The sequence below is a fragment of the Pipistrellus kuhlii genome, unplaced genomic scaffold (genome assembly GCF_014108245.1).
Source record: "Pipistrellus kuhlii isolate mPipKuh1 unplaced genomic scaffold, mPipKuh1.p scaffold_m20_p_8, whole genome shotgun sequence".
Taxonomy (NCBI): domain Eukaryota; kingdom Metazoa; phylum Chordata; class Mammalia; order Chiroptera; family Vespertilionidae; genus Pipistrellus; species Pipistrellus kuhlii.
This window is the reverse complement of record NW_023425584.1, coordinates 48472938-48494653: the sequence shown is the minus strand read 5'-3', so window position 1 is coordinate 48494653 and position 21716 is coordinate 48472938. Positions and strand designations below refer to the sequence as shown.

Genomic DNA, 21716 nt, shown 5'->3' with positions numbered 1-21716 from the left:
GTCATCTTTACATGTAATGGGGTTTCTCTGTTTTTTCCATGTCGTTACCATAAATCACCTTTTTTTAACTCAACCTCAGTAACTATAAGCATATTCTTTGGACCCTGTGCAGTGGTGATAACAGTGGTACCTACGTCCTAGGGCACTTAGGAGGATTAAAGGGGAAGGTATTTTTAAAAGATGTTGTCGTAGCCTAGGATATACAGATTGTATTAATAATAGCTCTTTATTATTGCTGTTGTTCCCACTAATACAATTATATAATCTCAGGATTAGGAGAAATTATTTTAAATACAGAACTGAGGAAACAATCCTGTAACTTATAGTGGTGAAACTATTTATTTAAAAAGGCAGAGTGACTGGGGATGGGGGGAGGAGGGGGTGTGTTTTTTCCATGGTGCCAGAAATTCTTCCAGTCATGCAATCTGAGAGCCCAGTATTTGCTCTTTGAACACATTTTAGAAAAATATTCTAAAATTGTCTCTTACCAGACTTAGAAACATAAGGAATTTATTCCTGAACTAGAGAAATTCCTTTCAGACAATGAAAGGTGAGGCTGTGCCTTGGAGGTCTTACTCCCATTGCAGGCCACTGGGTTCCAGTAGCTCATCTCATCCCAGTCCCCTGCCTTAGGGCAGGACCGCACTCAGTCAGGCAGGACACCTGTCCCCCTGCTACTTTGGCGTTTTTAGAAGAGGATATTACATGTTCTGGTCGGTAATGCATTGCAGCCTCTCTCTAACTTGTTCCAGATCACTTGGAGGAAATTATCCCAGTGTCAGATTTAAATCCCATCTTCTGCCCTTTGAACACGTTATATTTTATCTTGACTTCAGTGGAGATAGAAAAGAGATGTTCACCATGATTTGGCAAATGCCTGACATTTTTTAAATTGCTGGTTGGTTTCTCATATCCCTCCCCTTCTGCCCTAGGATAAGTCAGTCCATCTTTTTCCACAATTCTCTTCCATAAGCATCATTTTGTCCAGGGCTTTGTGAGGGGGGGAGGGGTTGTCATTGTGTTGCCCCCTTCCGAGGTTTCCTGGGGGTAGAGATGGCGAGGCCCATGTGGGAGGTGGCCGTGCCACAAACCCGCTGCCCGTGCACCTAGACACACAGGAGGCCTCAGCGGCCTCTGCTTTGCCACGGCCTGCAGTCCTGCAGAAGCGGTGCCAGAAGGAGCTTTGGTATTCCTGCTCAGCAATGACAGTGTCCTGATTTAATACAAACTGAACTAAGGCTGCGGTGGAAGACACCTCTGGCAGGTTTCTCCGTCACCAAGAGGCCATTTCTCAGCATCGTGCTTCCTCCTCTTCTGAGATTCTTGGTTTAATGCCATCCCAGCTTTGCCAGAACTCAGAATCAGGTTGTCTCACCTTTAAAACCCTGGCCTGGCCGGTGTGGCTCATCAACCCATGAACCAAGAGATCACCGGTTCAATTCCCGGTCAAGGGCACATGCCCAGGTAGCAGGCTTGATTCCCAGTGGGAGCATGCAGGAGGCAGCCAATCAGTGATGTTTCTCTCTTATTGATGTTTCTATCTCTCTTTCCTTCTCCCTCCACTCTTGAAAAATCAATAAAAATATATTTAGAATTAAAAAATAATAATAATTAAAACCCTAGCCCAAAGGAACCCTCCCCACATATGTTCTAATGTATGAACACATTCCTGAGTCTGACTAGCATTAAAAGGGGGGGAAAATGGAGGGAAAAAAATGTTGCTAATTATTAGAGGAGGGGGAAAAAAGAATATAATTATAGAAAACATGAATATCATAAAAGCAATCACATTAATTATCTGTCTAGCCCCAGAAGTACCTCGCAGATGCATGCTGGCTTGACCCCTTTCTGACTCCCTTTCTCCAGCAGGGAAGGTATCAGGATCCGTCACTGAGGATTGTCTTCCAGAACCGTCACTTTCTCTGCAAAATCAGTGGACCTATTGCAACTCCCTAAGATTTCCTTCGGTCTCTCTCCTCAGATTGGCTGCAGGTCTTACAGATTCTCCTCTTGGGGATGTCATTGCTTTGGGTGGATTCCTACACAGAAGACTGGCCCACTCTCCACATGGGCCCTCAGTGTGATCTGAATCACAAGAAAAGCAAACCAGGGCATAGTGAGATTAATATGAGGTACACAGGGAAGTGTGAGCTCCCAGGAAGATAAAACTTCTCCCTGCCATTGTCTGACTCTGATATATTGTTAGTTCCACTGACTTACAACATATTATGGCTTTATAAACCCAATTACTTTCTTCTGTATTGATCCAACATCTCTGAGACAGGGGTCTCCGGTCCAGACCTTGTTACTCAACACTGCACCGCTCACAAAACCAGGACACTGTCTACACAGCGGGTAGATACTAGTTATGTGCTAAGTAATGGACAGATGTATCCTACCATAATAGCAACAAAAGTATCTTTATTAAAGATATAAAGGTACCTATAAATATCTTTATATACACATTAAAAATTAATATATGGGGATCCATTAATTTGGAATGTCTTCCCCCCACCCCCACCCCCAGTTTATGGAGGTTAGGGTTGACAAATAAAAATGGATATATTTCAAGTGTACTAGTATAACATATTATGACATAAGTATGCCTGTGTAATAATTACCACAATCAAGCTGATTTATAACATCTTCATCACCTCACATAATTTACCATTTTGTGTATGTGTGATGTTCAGTGTCTTTTAAAGAAGTCAAAGGTTGGGTTTGAGTTGCCTGTGCATGTTTTCTATGCTAATAAAATCAATAATGCCTGTTAATTCATTACACAATGTAGATTAAGAATATTTAGAGGTACTTTTTAAAACGCCCTCTTTTCAAGTTTCTTAGCCTCTCAAAGAGTATTTATAAACAATGGCAGTACCTCTTCAGTATTATCAATTGAGACATTAGTTATTTATTCATTAATTACATCATTGTGCCCCTGGACCCCCACCCTAGTTCTGTGATGTGTGTTACTTTGAGAACCATAGATGCCCTTTGCTGTTAGTACAAATGAGAGAAGTTTTGCTGCAAAGCTACATACATTTGTAGAAAAGTGACATTCCTTCCTTTGGTTTCATGACAAAAATACTCGGTTGTCCCTGAACTCGCAGAGTGTTTTGCCTCTGGCAGTAGAAAGGTGAAGAGAAGTCCTCAAGTAAAGAGAGAAGACATGAAAAGTAGGAGCTCAGGATCTGGGTGAGAGGCTGTGGAAGATAGAAGAAGGGGGTGGATGCAGATATTGGCCTGTGGCTTTAAGCCAGTGATTACATTTGGCCCATAAACAGAAAAATGCATGTTTTCATATAACATCCATATATCTTCTTCATTATAATTACTGCCAAGACCTAAAATGTCAAGCATGGCAGGAAGTATGTCTAAAATGACAGAGTTCTTTCTCACTTTAACTTTTTTTCCAGGGAAACGTTGTGATTGAAAACATTCCATATCAGTGTTTTATTCTACTCCAGAAGGGGGGGGGGGGGGGGAAATCTGTGCTGATTCCCTGCTGCTGAATCTAAAGGATCTTCAGTTGCATGCACTTGAGAAAGTCATGATGGAAGTACCACGAGAACCTTGTTGGTCTTGTCAATTTCCTGGGGAAGCAAGAATGAGGTAGTTTCTAGTCAGCCGCCTTCCTATCACACCAGTCGTTTGCCAGAAAGGTGTGTACTGGGTCATATGAGTCTCAGGAGATGGAGCAAAGGGAAAGGGAAGAGTTGTCATGGCACGTTCATGGCCTTTGTGCATCTAGAGATCCCCACTGCGAGCTTGCCGCAATGTTTGTAGTGTCCCACCAGATGCTCGCAGCTGGGTGTTCCGAGTGTCGGCAGGATAGGAAGGGCCTGCCCACCCTACAGCTCCTGACGAACAAGTCATGAGAAGTCAGTGCAGTTCTGCCACCCAGCAAGGCCAGGAGAAACTGGCTGTCAGGATGCTGCCAGTAATTAAGGATTTGGCCTCAGAGGGCAGCCACTACCCGTGTACTAGTGACTATAGCATCCAGGCAGAAAAAGTCCGACTCCTCCAGGCCTAAGTGGGACTGGGAGACATTCAGTCATATTAATGCACATCATACACATACCTTCGTGCAGCTGTGGCTGGCAGTGGAGAAATGAAGTGTGGCTCTGGCCATCTGGGCACGTGAGTGCCTCCCCATTTAAGGCCCAAAACCTGCGTTCACTCCTGCTGTGGGTAATGGAAACCTGCTCGTTGAGTCTCTTTGGCCCAAGATTTTCCTGTGTAATTAGCAAACTTCTTAATTATACAGTTGGATTTGAAGCCCCTGCTAACCTTACAGTGTAAATAAATACAAAGTAAGTAAAGAGAAAGGATTAAAGGAGAGCATGGCATAGAGGTTAAGGCTGTAGGCTCTGAGCCCAGGTTGTTGCCTTGGAGGACTGACCTCTCTCTGCTTCAGTTTTCTTACCTGTGAAATGGAAATAATATAACAAATCACAGTTTTGAACTGTGCTGAGCCCCTACATGCCCAGCACACTTAGTTTAATGTTATTTTAGTGATGGCATTTTATGAGTAACAACTCCACAAATGGATCATTGTCCAGTAGACACTTTGAAAAGGAAGAATAACAAATCAGAAATTGAATCTCAAAATCTCAGAAACTTGCCTATGTTTTCTAAATGGAGTTAAACAAATACTTAATCTATATAACAGTTTATTAAAATTTGAAAATGAATAAATTTTGTCAACAAACATTTATTGAGTAACCCGTAAGCATCATGGAGAATGTTGTAGGGATACATAAGGCCTTATCAATTCCCAGGAGCTTTACTTCTAGAATACAGCAGGTGTTAGAAAAACAGTGTAGGACTGTCAAGCATTCTAGGAAGGCTGCCTGGAGCAATATAAGTATAATTAATATGTAACCTTACCTCCATGCTCTGAGAAAAGACACTAGATGAAGAGTCTGCACACTGAGAGTATGTATTGCCTTGAAGTATTTAAATTAATACATATTATTATTCAATTCCAAGTTCCCCATATATATTCATAAAACCACAGCATGAAACTAAATATGACTGACATGCTAAAGAGAATGTTGATAATCTGCTCAGTGGGTTATGCTCCAGGCCACAGTTTATAACATTAGAGGAAATGTTAAGGGTCTTTCTTCCTGGTATTTCATTGCACTGACCTTAAATAGGCCATGAGAATAAACACAGCATTATAGACCTAAGGCCTTAAACAAATGTGAATTTTATCATTACTTTTCAAGCAAATATCACTCTTACTAAAATTTGAGACTATCACCCAGGGCTATTTCTAGACAATCAAATTGTGGTTGTTATCAGATGTTGTTTTATACAAGGTGATGACATTTTCATGAATGGGGACATTTTTAATTGTGAAATTATGGGAAAGAATGGAAGTAACATTGAAATAGTATTTCAGATGTTAGTAATGAGTTCAGCAAGTTCTTATTTTTCTCATCCATTTAGCTCGCTGTGAGACAGGAGTGGGAACCCCTGCTGTCCCCATCCCTCTTATGAGAATCAGTTGATGCCTACGGCAGGTTTATGTGACACGGGGGCAGTTCCAGGTATATGATTCCCAATGACCAGGATATGCTTTTAAGGATTTTTCCAAGCTCTTCCAGAGTCATCAGTTGGCCAGCATTTTGGATTATCTACATATTTGGTTATTTTCTTCTCTATTGTTTTGCCTTTTTATTTTTTATTTTTTTTTGGGGGGGGGGGGCATTTAGCTGCTATTTTTTCTTCAATCCATTCTTAAGATGCACCTTAGTTACCTACTCTATGCTCAGTGCTATGGGACAATACTTTGTCGCAGCTCTCATTAGTATGCATGAGAATGACATCTGCTTTTCATTAAAAAAAAGTCAGATTTTTCTGCCTCAATTTTTTATCTATAAGAAATGAAATGATTTGAAGTTATTGGAATTTTAAATTTACTTTGCTGATTTTAAACACCTTAAAAATAGGAATTGTAGCTTGTTCATCTTTTAAGCCCCTTCCATTATTTAATGAATGTGTGGCCAACGCTTCTTTTATCTGAATTGGTAAGTGTTTCTGTGGCGAATGTGGTAAATGTTAATGGCTATAATTGTAAACATGAATGGTTACTATTAAAATCAAGTTCATTGGTGTGGCATAGTACTGTGTAACATTTATATGCTGTAAATTCCGCACATATGTTAAACTAAGAAGAACTTGTCTAGCCGAAAACGGTTTGGCTCAGTGGTAGAGCGTCGGTCTGCAGACTGAAAAAGTCCCAGGTTCGATTCCGGTCAAGGGCATGTACCTGAGTTGCGGGCACATACCCAGTAGGGGGTGTGCAAGAGGCAGCTGGTCGATGTTTCTCTCTCATTGATGTTTCTAGCTCTCTATCTCTCTCCCTTCCTCTCTGTAAAAAATCAATAAAATATATTTTAAAAAGAAAAAAAAAACATGTCTGGGTCTTCAAGGATTTTAAAACAAATTATTTTTAAAAATGGAAAACCTTCCAATTGGAAATTGAGTTATTACCACATCTCTAAGTTCTGGGCTTTCTCTTCTCTTTATTCATTAATCTTTCCTATCTACTCACCCCACCCACCTGCCATCCACCCAAACCCTCCCACCTGCCTGCCAATATCCCTTTCCACCTTCTCATGCCTTCATTCTGTTATTTATTTTAACAATAAAAACTTTGAAAGGAGTGGGAAAGAAAGACAGTTGCTATTAGAGCCAGCACTATTTCTTTGGTTTAATGAAGATGAGCACAGTATTGATCAATTGCCCAAAATCTGGCACTTTTAGGAGTAAGCAGGGCTCTATTGATAATTAATCATGCTGGGGAAACAGCATAAACCAGGGCTCTTCTGGGTACATCGGAGCATAAATATGGTCACTTGTCCTAAACATCTAAACTAGGATTCCTATATAGGATTGTGGTATGTTTTCCTTCTTGGCTGTAAGTCGTGTGAATTCCTTACTTATATTAAAAACAAAGAGTTGGAACAGCCTTGTAAAGATCGCATGTTGTGTGTATGGCTGTAACTTGCACCTGATTTTTTGTGTGGCATCGGTTCCTGTGCATTGCTAGTTAGCTGTCCAGTTTGAAATCATCCAGACATTTAATGTCTTCCCCTTTGTTTCATTGACTTGGGGTTGATTGCTCACCCATTCATCCTGTGGAAATATATAAATCACTTACATTAGGTGTGGCATTTCCCAGAGTGCCAAGGGGGCCATAACAGAGGAGGAGCATCCAGCATTTGTGCTTCTGTGTTCACAATAGAACTGGGAATGCAGGTCCAGCAGCGTTTGCACAACATAACTGCTCTGCATAAGCAGGTGATTGTGCAGCGACCACCACAGGGACAAGACGCAGCACCAAAGCAACTCCTAATCCCAGGGAGCAGGGACAGCACGAGAATCACAAGCTCAGTCAGGCCACCCTAGTGCTTGCTGGCAACTCGTCAGTGCATAGTAAGTGGGGATCACTGACTGACGGAAGGCTTCGTTGAGGCATATGCCATTTATTAACCTATGAAATGACTTCCCTTTCCTATGAATTTGTGTCTCTACTTTACGTATATTTGCTGTGTGGCCTTAGGCAAATCTCATAACCCTTTTGGTCTCAGTTTCTTCGTTATAAAATGAGACTAAGAATAGTACCTACTCAAAAGGTCATTAAACTGTTTTTATTTATATAAAGCATTAGGACATGGTATCCCAAAAATATTTAAAAAGATACTCTTTCCATTAGTATCGTAAGTCATCTTTAGAGGAAAGGCATGTTTTAACTAGTAAAGGGTGGGGCAAATGTGGGTTACAGTTACCAGTACACAAAGCAGAGTTTATTCTTATTATCATTTTATTTTCCACAGGAATAATTGTAAACTTTCTTTTCCCCCACTCTATATAGGTCAATGTTTGATTGTAATTTACCTCCTATGGTGTATATCCCTATCGTAATTTTAATTTGCTCTCATCACTTATGATTTATATACAGCCCGCAAGTCAAAGAAGCTGGGGAAGTTAAAAGGGATTCACGAGGAGCAGTCACAGCAGCAGCAGCCCCCGCCACCACCCCCGCCGCCCCAGAGCCCTGAGGAAGGGACGACCTACATCGCCCCTGCAAAAGAGCCCTCCGTCAACACCGCGCTGGTCCCTCAGCTCTCCACCATCTCGCGCGCGCTCACCCCCTCCCCTGGGATGGTCCTAGAGAACATCGAGCCCGAAATTGTGTACGCAGGCTATGACGGCTCCAAGCCGGACACCGCCGAGAGCCTGCTCTCCACGCTGAACCGCCTGGCGGGCAAGCAGATGATCCAAGTCGTGAAGTGGGCAAAGGTAATTCCAGGTAGGCTTGCCTCTCCTTCCACGGTCTGTGTCCTGCACGGGACAGGTCAGGGCAGCCTCCTTCCCCACATCCCGCAGAGCTATCAGAGATGGCTTCCTCTTAAATCCTGGGAGCGGACTTTAAAATGATCAGATGAACAGGTGCCTCGCGGAATTCTGCTCTCTTCTCCTGAGCAGTTAGCGTTAAAGGTTCCATTGTTAATATGTCACACGTTTCCTGTGTGGATGGTTGCAATGGCAATGCCATCCCATAGAGATTATCGTGAAAGCCTAATGGCCTGTTGCTAGCATCTTGTAACCAAGGCTGACCTAACCAGAAACCCAGTACAGCAAGACCTGTCTGTTAAATTGTAGGAGCCCCTGAAAATCTGTTCTTTCAAAAAAATATAAAGCGTCCTTGAAATTCTTACTTTAGTCATTTTTTTATGCCATAGGATTTTATTAATAAGGTCCCCATTAATCTACATAAGCATCACTTAGAATTGCTATCATAATATCCCACTACATTTACCCAAAGCAGTTTCTTAAAGGACCTCTGGCCAACCAGCAGCCATAGGAATGCAGTCTGGGGAAAGCTTGGCAATGGGTTTTTTTTTTAAGAGGAGCCTAATGTCACTGGGAATGCAGGGCCTGGGGAAAGGAACAAAAGAAGGGCTTGAGACCCAGATAGGAGGCCTGTGGGGCAGGGGGGCAGGTGCCAAGAGTGCTTAGTCCAGTGTCATCCCAGACTGTGGGAAGCAAGGAATAATGCTTGTTCAACCATCACAAACTCTTGAAGAGTAATTGCAGATAATGCAGTAGCTGATGGTTATTAGATTATCCAATCTGTTAACATTATCCCTGGGAGTGCGATAAAGATGCTTCACAGGTTAATACAGATTCTTTCCATCTAACTAAGGGTTTTAGACCGTCATCCAGCGAAACGCCCTGAATCCCCCAGTGTTAGTGGCCCAGGCTGTCCGCCCTCACTGAGAATGAAGAGTGAATTGAAATGAGGTCTTAAGCAGGGCCAGGCCCAGGGCGGGTGCTCTGTACGTGGCTGTGACATCGATCGGGGGCCTTAGAGGATGGTGGCTGTCGGGAGGCTAACTTAAGGAGCTTCTTCCTGGAGTGTACTCAGATGCTAAGTGTTTCTCTGTGTCTAATTGTTCTGTTCTTCAGGATTTAAAAACCTGCCTCTCGAGGACCAAATCACCCTCATCCAGTATTCCTGGATGTGTCTGTCGTCGTTCGCCTTGAGCTGGAGGTCGTACAAACACACGAACAGCCAATTCCTCTATTTTGCACCAGACCTGGTCTTTAATGAGTGAGTACCTGTTCATTAGCCTTCATAAAGCAGATTGCTGTGTTATTTTTTTTTAATGTTTTTATGATTTCTAAACAGGTGTATGTTTGTGAAGGAATCTACTGCTTCATGCATTTTTTAAGAGTAAAAAAAAACCAAAAACTATCATTTGAGAATTTAAAAATTACTCTACACCAAACCATCACGCACACTCCTGCATATGTATGAATCAGTATATATAAATTTCACATAATAGGATGTGGGAATGGTCCCAAAAGGAAGATGATCCAGTTGGCTCCAAAAGCTTGACTGGTACAAAGCCACAATTAATAGAAAACGGCCGCTTTGGGGATCTACACTCAGGCTATCTAACTTCTAGGAAGTGTGACTGTAGAAGCACCTACCTCAGCGCACATTCATGCGGTGGTTCTTTTGTGGCCGCTGTACGGCTGCTCGGTGTGTCTTCATGGCAATTACATTTATTCATCTCCGCAGTCCTAAGAGCAGCCAAATAGTTTTGTGATGCGTTTTCCAAGATTGAAAGAATCGCAGTTGGTTTTTCTTTGGCCATGAATCCCTTCCTACGTGTTAAGTTTACATGTTAATGCTATTTGTATTTCACATGAGCACACTTCCTCTGTGTCTGTCCAGCAGCGCCACTTTGTATTTGTTGGGTCAAGAGATAAAGAAAAAAAAACTGGAGCGTTTGAATGATGAAGTGAACCGCAGCCATATTCCAACAGATGGCTCTCCCCGGAGATATGAAAATAGGGGTGTTCAGTGGGGAAGGGAGCAGATGAGAAATAGATTGATGATCAAAGAAACAAAAGCAATGGAAGAGATTAAAAGTGGACACAGAGTGCCAAGATACTGAAATAGTGCCGGCGCTAATTTACCTGGGAGGACTGCTTCACCCAAACGGGGTGACCTGCCGGCAACTGTATTCCAAGATAAATCGGGAGCGTCCGTTGTTGGTTCTCAAGGTGACCCTTCTCTTGGCAATTACAAAGAATAATTCTGTTACTGCATAAATTTTCACCAAAAGCATGAAGTGCAGCCAAACAACTGACGTGCACATTTTAATTTACTTGTTTGTCCTCAGTAATTAGTTGATATTACTAAATAATGAGCCTGTTTTAAAATATGGCTTATAAGCCAAGAGAAAAACATAGTAAGGAGGGTACGTTCTTTAAAAAGAAGTGAGGGCAAGAGGCTGTTGGTGTTGTCCAGTGTGTCTTCATTTATTCTTAACGGGAGATTAAAGTGACCCATTTAATTTCATTTAGCACATGCATTTTTGTCATAAAATATATGTAACAGAATTTTCCATTTTAATCATTTTAAGTGTACAGCGCAGGGGTGCTGATTGCAATCACGTTGCTGTACTACCCTCCCCACTCTCCATCTCCAGTCCTTTTGCATCGTCCTTAACAGAAGCTCTGATTCCATGGAGCAGTAACTCCACATTCACCCCTCACCCCAAAACCCTGACAACAGACTCTCCTCCATCCCAACACCCTGACAACCACTATTCCGTGAATTTGCCTGTCCTAGACATTGCGTGTAAGTGGGGTCAGACAATGTGTGTCCTTTTGCTTCTGGCTTATTCCATTTAGTATGTCTTCAGCATTCACCCTTATTGGAGTCTGTATCAGGATTTCATTTAATGGCTGAATATTATTCCATTGTATGTATCTACAGTGGGTCCTCATTGATTACAGGTTTTGCACTTAGGAGTCAGCCTCTGTCTACATTTATTTGTAACCCAAAGTCAGCCCTTATAGAACTCTCTGGGCTGTGTGTAGGCCTGCACAGAGGCAGTGCATTCCAGCGGCCCAGGCTGTGCATTTCAGTTGAGACTGCCCCCGTGTCGGCCCTCACATTGTAAACAAGTGTCCTTTGCACCGTCTACTTAGAACGGTAGGTTTGCATTGTTGGGTATTTTGTGGGTGAGTTCCCTGTTGAAGGTGACTCCCAAGCTTGTGCTGAAGTTGAGAGTTCCTTAGGCTGTTATGCACCTTAGGGGAAAATGCAGGCGCTAGATAAGCTTCTTTCAAGCCTGAGTTAATGCTGTTGGTGAGTTCAAGTTATTGAAACATCAGTATGTGTTACCAAGGTGTCTCTAACAGAAATACGCATAAAACGGGAGAAGGTATAGGTCAGTTGATGAAAATGTTAGAGCTGGTGGCTCTTGAGAGCCTCACGTTCCTGTAGGAGGAGCAGGTTAGTGCTCGCTAATTCAGTCTTTGCTGTCACCTCCTAGAATATAAGACCTTATTTATTTTCACCAGATAGAGAGACTGGCCCACATTTTGTTTATCCTTTCATCTGTTGATGGACATTTTGGTTGTTTTCCCCTCTGACTACTGTGGATATTGCTGCTATCCATGTCAGCGTCTAAGGATGTATTTGAATCCCTGCTGTCATTTCTTCTGGGTATGTACCCATGAGTGGAACTGCTGGGTCACATGGCAATTTTTTAACTTTCAAGGAACCACACAACTGTTTTTGCACAGCAGTTGCACCTTTTCCCATTCTTGGCAATGTAACGAGAGTAATAAGAGTTCCAAATTTACCACATCCCTGCCAGCACTATTTTCTGTTTTTTTTGTGTTTTTTTTTAAATAGGTATATTAGTAGGTGAGAAGTGTTGGGGAAAGTTTGAAATATACTCCATATATAACATCATGTAGATTTAAAGTTTATAGCATGTTGATTTGATACATTTACATATCCTATATAATAAAAGCCTAATGTGCTAAGTGTCCAGTCAACCAGTCGGCCGTTCAACCAATCAAAGTGTAATATGCTAATGATACACTAAGACCAATCAACCATTCGCTATGATATGCATTGATCACCAGGGGACAGTCAACCGGTCAACCAGTTGCTATGATATGCACTGACCACCAGGGGGGCTAATGCTCCGACCATAGGTTAGCTTGATGCTGGGGTCTGGCTGATCAATACTGAGCCAAACAGGCCAGACATGCCCTGGAGCCCTCTGGCAGTCCCTCCATGGCTGGATAACCTCCTGTGTCCCTCCAAGGCCCTTATTGTGCGCTAGTGAGATCCATTGACCTAGCCTGTGCCCTCTCACAATCTGGGACCCCTCAAGGGATGTCAGAGTGCTGGTTTCAGTCCAATCTTGCAGGTCAGGCTAAGGGACCTCACTGGTGACGAATTTGTGCTCCAGACCTATAGTTGTAATATGATTGCCATTGTGGCTCTAGCACCTTTCTCATGTCACATAATGATCATTTCCTTATTTGTAGTGGAAACAAATTAAATCTCATTTTTTAGTAAATTTAATGGTTATAATACCATTGTCTGTATTCACTATACTGTGTATCAGATCTCTAGAACTTACTTTACTAGTTGAAAGTTTGTATATTTAAATGGCATCTTTCTTCCCCTACCCCTAGCTCCTGACCAGACCACCATTCTACTCTATTTTTTCAAGTTTGGCTTTGTAGGTTCCACAAATAAGTGATACCTTTGCTTTATCTGTCTGACATGTCTCTCAGTAGGTATGAAGTGGCATCTCTTTGTGGTTTTGATTTGCATTTCTCTAATGTTGGGAATCTTTCATGTGCTTATGTTGGGAATCTTTCATGTGCTTAGCCACTGTATGCCTTCTTTAGAGAAATGTCATTCAAGTCCTTTGCCCATTTTTAATCAGGTTGCTTGCCTTTCGTTCTTGAGTTGTAGGAGCTCTTTACATATTCTGGATATTAAACCCTTATTAGATACATGATTTGTAAATTTTTCTCATTCTGTAGATTGTCTTTTCACTTTCTTGATATAATATTTTTAATGCACTTTTAAAATTATAGTTTTTCATTTTAATGAAGCTCATTTTATCTGTTTTTCTTTTGTTGCCTGTTTTTAATGTCATGTATTAATTTTTAATTGTGTGCAAACATTCAACTTTACAGGTTCCAAACAAAGTGCAAAATTGTAAGAATTCTTAACAAATGAAACTTAGGGTTAAGCACCTTATATTTGAAGCCTGGGAGAATTAATGTCAATAAAGAGTTTTGGAAATAAGGAATAATAAACCAGAAAAAGAAAAAGAAAAGGTCATACAAGCTTTTTATACATTTATCTATTCTAGAAAATAGTAATAGAGATAAAATGGAACCAACAACAAAAATTGCATTCTAATGTTATAAGTAGTTTAAATGTTATGAAATTACATAATATCTGAATGAAAAGTTTGTTTCTTATTCTTAAAACCATTGACCTCAACTTGAACCTAGTAAGTTTTCTCTCAACTAGAAAGAAAAGGGTGGAGCTGTGTCTCTTTCAAAGGACTGGGAAGGGAGAAGGCTACTCCCAGGAAACATTTGGGAATAGCATAAAGCCTTTTAGGCAAATTGAGCTTGATGCAGTAGCTCTATTATAAGGTGCTATCACAGACCCTGTATTTTTTAGGGAAACTACTAAGTTACAGAGAATGTCCTGCAACTGAAGTTTGAACGTGGATGCATGCTTCACCCTGCATTTATTTAGTGCTCTCAGCAGTGGTTTTAGAATACTGAAAAAAATACATAATACTTATCTCAGGAAACATGAACAGTCTAATAGGAAAAAAGAAATTATTTAAAGAATCCCAGAATTATTATTGTGATAAGTATCAAAAGGGAAATTGCTTTGAGGGCAAGCAGTTCCTAGGAGGTGTGGATCTAGTGAGGAAAGGCTTCCCTGGACTCAGTGGGTGTTAATCAGGTGAAGGAGGTACAGGAAGAGGAGAGCTGACTTGGGCTGAGGCACCGGCATGTGCGAAGGCCCTATGGCAGGAAGGGCCTGAGTGAAAGACATTGTAATGATGGCCATGGAGAGATGTGAACAGGTGTTGAAAGCCAAAATCACCAGCAATTGCCAGAGGTTGGATCCTGATGGGGTTTGGAGGGGAGGAAGAAGTCATTGTCTAGGATGATGTCCAGGTCTGTGCCCTAAGTGCCAGGTAGGATTTGGTTGGTGTGACTCCCCGAAGTAGGAAACAAAGATAGAGGACCAGGGTTTAGAAGGGAAGAGTAAGGGAGGCCAGTTTTGGATATGCGAGGGTTGAGTTATCTTTGAAACAGTATCCAAGAGGAAATATTAAAGAGGCAGTTATTTATATGGACCAGACAGTTAAGGAGAGGTCCAGGCTAAAGGTATAAAATTTGAACACATTTTGCCATAGAGTTTACAGAAGGAATCCCACACCTCCCTGGGACTAAATACCATTGTGACCCCAGTGAGATGTGAACTGGAAATCTGGAAGCATGCCCACTCATTGCCTGCCAGTACCTTGCACATTCATCTCTGCTGAATTTGCCTCTCAACTCCCCCCTGGCCAGTACCTGCACTTCCAAACCCTTCCATCAAAGTGCCGGAAGCAACCTGGCATTCTGGGCAGGGGCATAACCTGTGCCATTCTACTGAGGGTAGGACACTCTGATGTGGTCCTCTCCTGCTCTCCACCAACCCTCTACCGTTGAGACCACCTCTCACCTGCACTGATGCCTCTTCTTTAGGTGTCTGCATTCCCCGCCCACTCTTGTCTACGTGGCACCTTCTCAGTGAAGTCACAGACTCTGTCATATCATTTTTCATTTCCAGCACCTACACTGTGTCCAAGGCACAGTAGGTTAGGTAAGCTATAAATATTTGCGAAATAAATGAATTACTGAACAAATTGACAGTCTGTTAATCAGTCTAGAAAGGGATTTCTAAGTTATCCTTTCTCATGATGAGAATGAAGTTTATGGTAAAGAATTGTGACATGGAAACAGACCCAGAGAAAGAGAAGCAGCGATCAGACTCTCAAACCTCAGAGGGAAAGTAGGAGACCTCAGAGGGAAAGTAGGGGAGGGTAAGGTAAGGGGAAGAGATTAACCAAAGGACTTGTGTGCATGTATATGGGTCTAGCCAGTGGCTGTGGACAGCAGGGGGATGGGGGGATATGTGGGGAGGAATTTGGGATGGGAATGGGGGGATGAGGACAATTATGTGATGCCATAATCAATAAAAAAATAAAGAAAAGAATTGTGACACGGGGTGCCATGAACAGAGGCCCTGCTGTGTTTAAAGCAGGGGACAGAACTTCCGAAGGCAGTCATCAGTGTGTGTCTCCAGCTGGGAAACACATCCACAGGCTCCCAGCGGCCTCCCCTTCGGCTGTGCATCCGCCATGTGGGGCCTGGAGGAAAGGCGGGAGCAGGGAACGATTAAGGAAAACGTTCTTCCTAACTTTTTATTAAACATTGGGGTGAAGATATGAGTTCGTCCTTTAAATTAGCATAGAACTTTCCTTATGAACTCAAAACTTTCCAACTATGTATTAAATGATTAATTATTCCATTTTTACCTTGAAACAGCTTATCATGTATTGCACTAGGTCGCACATTCCTTACCAATTCAATGCACATATTAGAACTCCCATCTAAGCCTGTAATGAAATTTCTCCAGAATGTTTCTTATTAACTTCTGAAATGGAGGTTCAGTTTGCACTCTCTTTGGAGACACAGCCAGTACGTGGGAATTAAAGCATAGTTAAGAGCAGATTTTTATTGTCTCGAGTTGTAGCCCAATGAACAATGTGTTTTGGGTGACCTTTCAGTGCTCCGTGGTTCTCAACCTTTCCTGGTTGTGCCTCACGGGTTGTTGCTAAAAGAAAGAAGGTTTAAGTCTTGGTGTCCCTCTCTGACCCTCCCTGCGAGCGCTCTGACGAGGCTGCGAGTGGGAAGGGGAAGTCAGCCCACACCGTCCTCGGGATCAAGTGCTGACTGTGCGATGGCAGCAGCTGTAGAAAAGCCGCGTGAGGCGCAGTTGGTCATCTCAGGTCATGTTTCCTGGAGTGCGGTGCACCCCTGTTGGGTGCCCAGCAAGGGATCACAGTGCTGTCAGAGCCCAGTCGTCCTCAGAGCTCCCCTGCACCCAGCTCTGCCCACAGGACGGTGCCCTGAAGGCCCCTCTGTGTCTGGGGTCCCCCAGCTCCTGGTGGCCTGGTTCCTATGCAGGTTACATGTCCCACGGCTGTGTCTCATGGTTCAGGGGGGAATCTGAGCATTCTCATGGGGGGATAAACGTGCTTGGAGGTCAAATGTGACATGCTCTGCACTCCATCCCCAGGCTAGGCATTGGTATTCCTGAGCCATAGGGGCGGCTTCTGTGCCTGGACTCTTCCTCCAGCAGAGCCAGAGCCAGAGCCAGGGCCAGGACCAGGGCCAGGACCAGGGCCAGGGTCAAGGCCAGGGTCGGTCAGTGACAGGAGTTCTGATGAGAGGGGCCAGGATGAGGGATGGAGCCTGGGCCAGCTTCCCCTTCACTGCCGCCAGCCTCTCTCTCCCTCCTCTGTTCCCTTTCTGCTTCTTTCCAATAGGATTTCTTACTCTCCATTGGCTCCCTGGGACCCTGATCTGTGTTGTTTCTAGTCTCTGTCCTACTCCCTTTCCTTTCCCCTCCCTCACTTGCTCCCTTCCCTCCCTCCTCCTTCAATTTCCCTCCTCCCTCCCTCTTCCCTGTCACACACACCTCTTCTCCCATCACTGAGATGCCCCTTGTTGGATTTTTGTTTGTTTGTTTTTACTTCTGATTTACTATGAGGGGATAAGCTTTAAAAGAAAACAAGTCTCCTCTGCACCTTATCTCTGCCTTGGATCCATGGAAACCCAGGCCCTGTACCAGCAGCTGGAGGGCCCGGGTCTGCAGCAGGAAGTGTGAGCATTGTGCTTATTGGATGGGAGCAGCAGCTCCCCTAACGGGCAGCGCCTGTGCAGCCTGACCCACCGTGGCTCCTGCTGCTGCCTGATGCTCTGCCTGCCCGCGCAGATGGCTGAGTCTGAGAGGCCTGAATAGACAGAAACAGTGTCACTAGTAGTAAATGGCCCATTCTAACTGCAAAGGGCAGAAGCATTGCAGAGTGCGATTCTCTTACACTGAGGTGGGGTGCAGAGGACACCTGTCACCTGAAGGGGGCTATGGGGGGCCTGGGGGGAGATGCAGTGTGGCCTAAGGAGATCTGATAGGCTACAAACTAGAAACAGCAATTCTCTCAGTGTGTAGGGGGCAGAGGAGAGGTAGGGAGATTCCCCCAAAAACAAGAGCTTTTTTTCTTTTTAAAATGTTTAAAAATTATAATTTGACATTCAATATTAGTTTCAGGTGTACAGCATAGCAGTTAGACGTTTACCTGGCACAAGAAGTGATTCCCCCAATAAATCTAGGACCCACCTGACACCACACACAGTTATTACAGTGTTAGTGCCCACAGTCCCTGTGCTGTCCTTTACACCCCCATGGCAGGTTTGTAGTCCCTCTTCCTCCCCCCCACCCCCATAGTATTTTATTCTTTAATGAACCCAGCATAAAGGTAAGAAGTAGAGTTGTAGTAAGAAGATACTTCCAGATGTTCCCAGCAGACGAATTGAGAGCAGGGAAATTCACAGTGAGCTGGGCACACTGTGAGGAAAAGTTGTGAAATGGGCATGCCAAGGACAGAACTGTCCTCACTTGGGAAGATAACCTGAGGAGAGCAGGGTTAGTTTAACACTACACTGAGTGGCCAGATGATTATGATCTCTGAACACATAATCATCTGGCCACTCAGTGTATATCCTATATAATAAAAGGTTAATAGGCAAATCGTCTCCTCAACCAGGAGTTGGGCCATCAGGCAGGCTAGCTAGCCACCCATGTCCCCTCCCCTTGGCCAAGCTGGCCGAACCCCACCCCTGCACAAATTCATGCACTGGGCCTCTAATACACACACACACACACACACACACACACACACACACACACACTCACACAAAACTTAGTGGCCAGATTATTATGCGTTCAGAGATCATAATAATCTGGCCACTCTCTCACTCATTTCCTGACCCACTTTCTTTTTTGCCAACTCCTGCCTCTTCATACAGGACCACTCGGGGGAGATGGAGACACATGTTATTCATTCAGTTGTTCGTTCAGCTAACTTCAGAACACTAAACACTGATCCAGGCACTGGGAATACAACAGTGACCACACCGTGGAGCTCACACCCCAGGACTGGTGGGTGGCCCAGACAAATGGCAGCTTTGTGAAGAAATGCACAGGCTGTGTCCCCAAGGACAACGGCTTAGGCAGCACGCCTTCATCCCTGTGATGGTTGTGTATTCCTGCAAGAAAGTGGTATTTAACATGGTAAGGTGGGGTGTGGACATACTCTCTCAGAGGGTGAACAAGGGCACTGGGCTAGCCACACCAGCCTCCTGGTGCTCTAAGAAGCCACGCTCATTCTTGACTCAGCTCTGGCATTTGGTGTTTGCTCGGTGCAGGAAGATGATTTTTCTCACCTTCTTGTCTCAGCCTCAGATACTACGTATCCATATAGCTTTTGCCTGACCACAGACCTTGAGCAGGCCCCTCTGCCCGGTTCCTCCCCATGGTATCAAGTGCTTGTTTTCTTTGTAGAAGGTCTCCTGCCCCCCCTCCCCCCAATGTCTACTGGGGGGCAGGGGAAGGGGCAGAACCTGGCCTGCCTGGCTCACCTTTGCAGCACCAACATCTATATAGATACTACCTGACATTAGTAAGTGCTTGATGAACGAATTAATTTCAAAATGCTGTTTTCAACATTATTTCCTGCTGCTCTCTGCATAAACTCTGTGCAGGACAAATTAGCATTTTTCTTCCCTGGTCCTGCCCTCCCCCACTGTGGATTCTCTCCTCACACTTCCTTTGCCTTTGAGTGGAGGATGCTGCTTCTCCACTCAAAGTCAGAAGGGACTTTTCCTCCCAAACTTTTTATTTTAATATATCAGTTATTTGGTGCTTTATGTGTTTTGTGTACATTTCACTCCAGATAGACCATAAACTCTAAAAGCACAGAAAGTATGCATTTAAATTTTTTCAGAATAGCCGGCAAAACGCTTTCTACGTAATTGGCACTCGGTGACTACTTTTGCTTTGTTAATGAGTACTTTTCCTAGCATGAGGGTCAGAAGCAAAGTCCCTGGTGTGTGGTTACCCTACAATGTTTTTAGGGCTTAGCATGTGAACTTAATGAAAAGGATTCATTTTTGTGGAGTTTTTTTGTGTTTTTTTTTTTCTTCAAGTTTCACTTCAGAAACACTGCTGTATGGTAATATTTCTTGCATTATAGTGTACTTGAGAAATATCCTAAGTATTTAATGAAGCTGGTTAATTGCAGTAGAGTATGAAATTAAAGCAAATAGAAAGGATTAGTCTAAACAATATATTATTATATTGGAATCACAAGGGAGCTATTTTTCATTTTATTTCTTTGTGTTTTTTTAAATATTGATTTATATATATATATATATATATATATATATATTTATTTATTTATTTTTTTATTTTTTTTTTACAGAGAGGAAGGGAGAGGGATAGAGACTTAGAAACCTCGATGAGAGAGAAACATTGATCAGCTGCCTCCTGCATACCTCTTACTGGGGATGTGCCTGCAACCAAGGTACATGCCCTTGACTGGAATTGAACCTGGGACCTTTCAGGCCTCAGGCTGACGTTCTATCCACTAAGCCAAACTCATTAGGGCTGTTTTCATTCTGAATAAAATTCAAATTCAAAACTGGTTTAAGATCATATGTTATCTTTAAAGGCTTAAGGTGGCTAATATTAGCATATTTTTAATTTCAGTTATCATGCTGAAGAACTTTGGTCTCCAGCTAAAAATACTCTTCTCTTCAATACAAGATAAAACCAAAGGAGTAAATTTCTTTATTGAAAAATTGATAGAGAAAATTTAATTTTGGTGCAGTGGTTGTATTGCCCAAATGGGCAGGTGAGGAATGGATTGATTGATTAACCATAGGACCAGGGAGGCTCCACCTTCCCCCACTGACACTTGTCACAAGACGGAAGGACGGTGGTGTGGATGGTGCCCTCCATATTGAAGCAGGAGAACACACACGCATGTGTCTTGATGTATAAAGTGTGTTCTGAACAGGTGTCTTCAGACACTTCTAGAACCAGAACGGAGCCTATGCTTATCCATTTTCATTGCAGCACAGCAGAATGACGATTTGGGTTTTATATCCCTCACTTCCAACCGTGAACCCTAAGCTACTTTAATAGCATTGTTTGGAGGGCTCTGAAGAGGTCATTTAATTTTGGGGGGTTCTCGGATTGATACTTTCCCGAAAGCAATATTGGATAAGGGCAAGAAACAAACTAAAAGGATGTCCTATTGGAAGACCCTCCACTTCCTTATTTATAAGCTCACTTCCTTCGCGCTGCAGTTGAAATGTTGCCCCAACCAATGTACAAATTTACATTATGGCAACCTCCATCTGTCTTCCCACACCTGTGCCCCTCCTCCTCCAGATCGACAGTGCCTCAATAGAATCCATGCAGTTGTGGCTTATAAACTCCAAATTCCCTTTTGGTACAGGTATGATACCCCTCTGTCTTAGTCAACGCAGGCCACTGTAACAGAGCACCACAGTGAGGGGCCAGCATGGGCGGGTGTGGTGAGGGCCTTCCCAGCCTGCACACAGTGCCTCCTCCATGTTCTCGGGGGCAGAGAGGAAAGACTGTGCTGTCTCTTCCTCTCCTCCTAAGACACTAACCCCATCATGGGCTCCACCCCACCAGGCGACCTCCCAAAGACCTCACCTCCTGATACCATCACAGTGCGAGTTGGGGTTTCAACATACAGATTTGGGGGGATGCATACATTCAGTTCATACCGTTCTCCATTTACATGATCCTAAAGTTAAAGACTGGTTGATAGTCAAGTGGTTTAGAGGGGGGTTTTGAGTGATGGGAGCTGATGCTGAAAGCTTGGGAAAGGTGCTGTGTTCTGCACTCCAAACAAGAGTCTCTCAAACACTCCTCCCTCCTTTCTTCCCTCCCTCCCTTCCTCCTCCCAGAGGCAGTGTCTGGCCAGGGACTGGGGGATCCTGTCCGCTCAAGCCATCTCAGGGACCTAACGCTTTTGAGCTGCTGGCTTTAACACATTGCTTCTGGGTGATAGACACAAAACCCGGAAGACTCATTTACTTGTTGTTAAAGAGAGGCTACCAGGCCAGTGCCATCTGCTGCCGGGAAGTTCAGAAGTTCACAGAATGAAAAGTAGACGTTTACAAAA

The 21716-nt window shown here is 43.4% G+C and overlaps 1 protein-coding gene across 7 annotated transcripts in view; it reads left to right on the top strand.

The window, feature by feature from the left end:
• The window catches only part of NR3C2 (nuclear receptor subfamily 3 group C member 2), a 286816-nt gene that overhangs the window by 228055 nt on the left and 37045 nt on the right, over positions 1 to 21716 (top strand). For all 7 annotated transcript variants that reach the window (XM_045576264.1, XM_045576263.1, XM_045576265.1 and 4 more), the window contains 2 exons: positions 7976 to 8326; positions 9487 to 9631. In XM_045576264.1, the coding sequence (XP_045432220.1) occupies positions 7976 to 8326; positions 9487 to 9631 (496 nt within the window). The remainder of the gene's footprint in view (positions 1 to 7975; positions 8327 to 9486; positions 9632 to 21716) is intronic.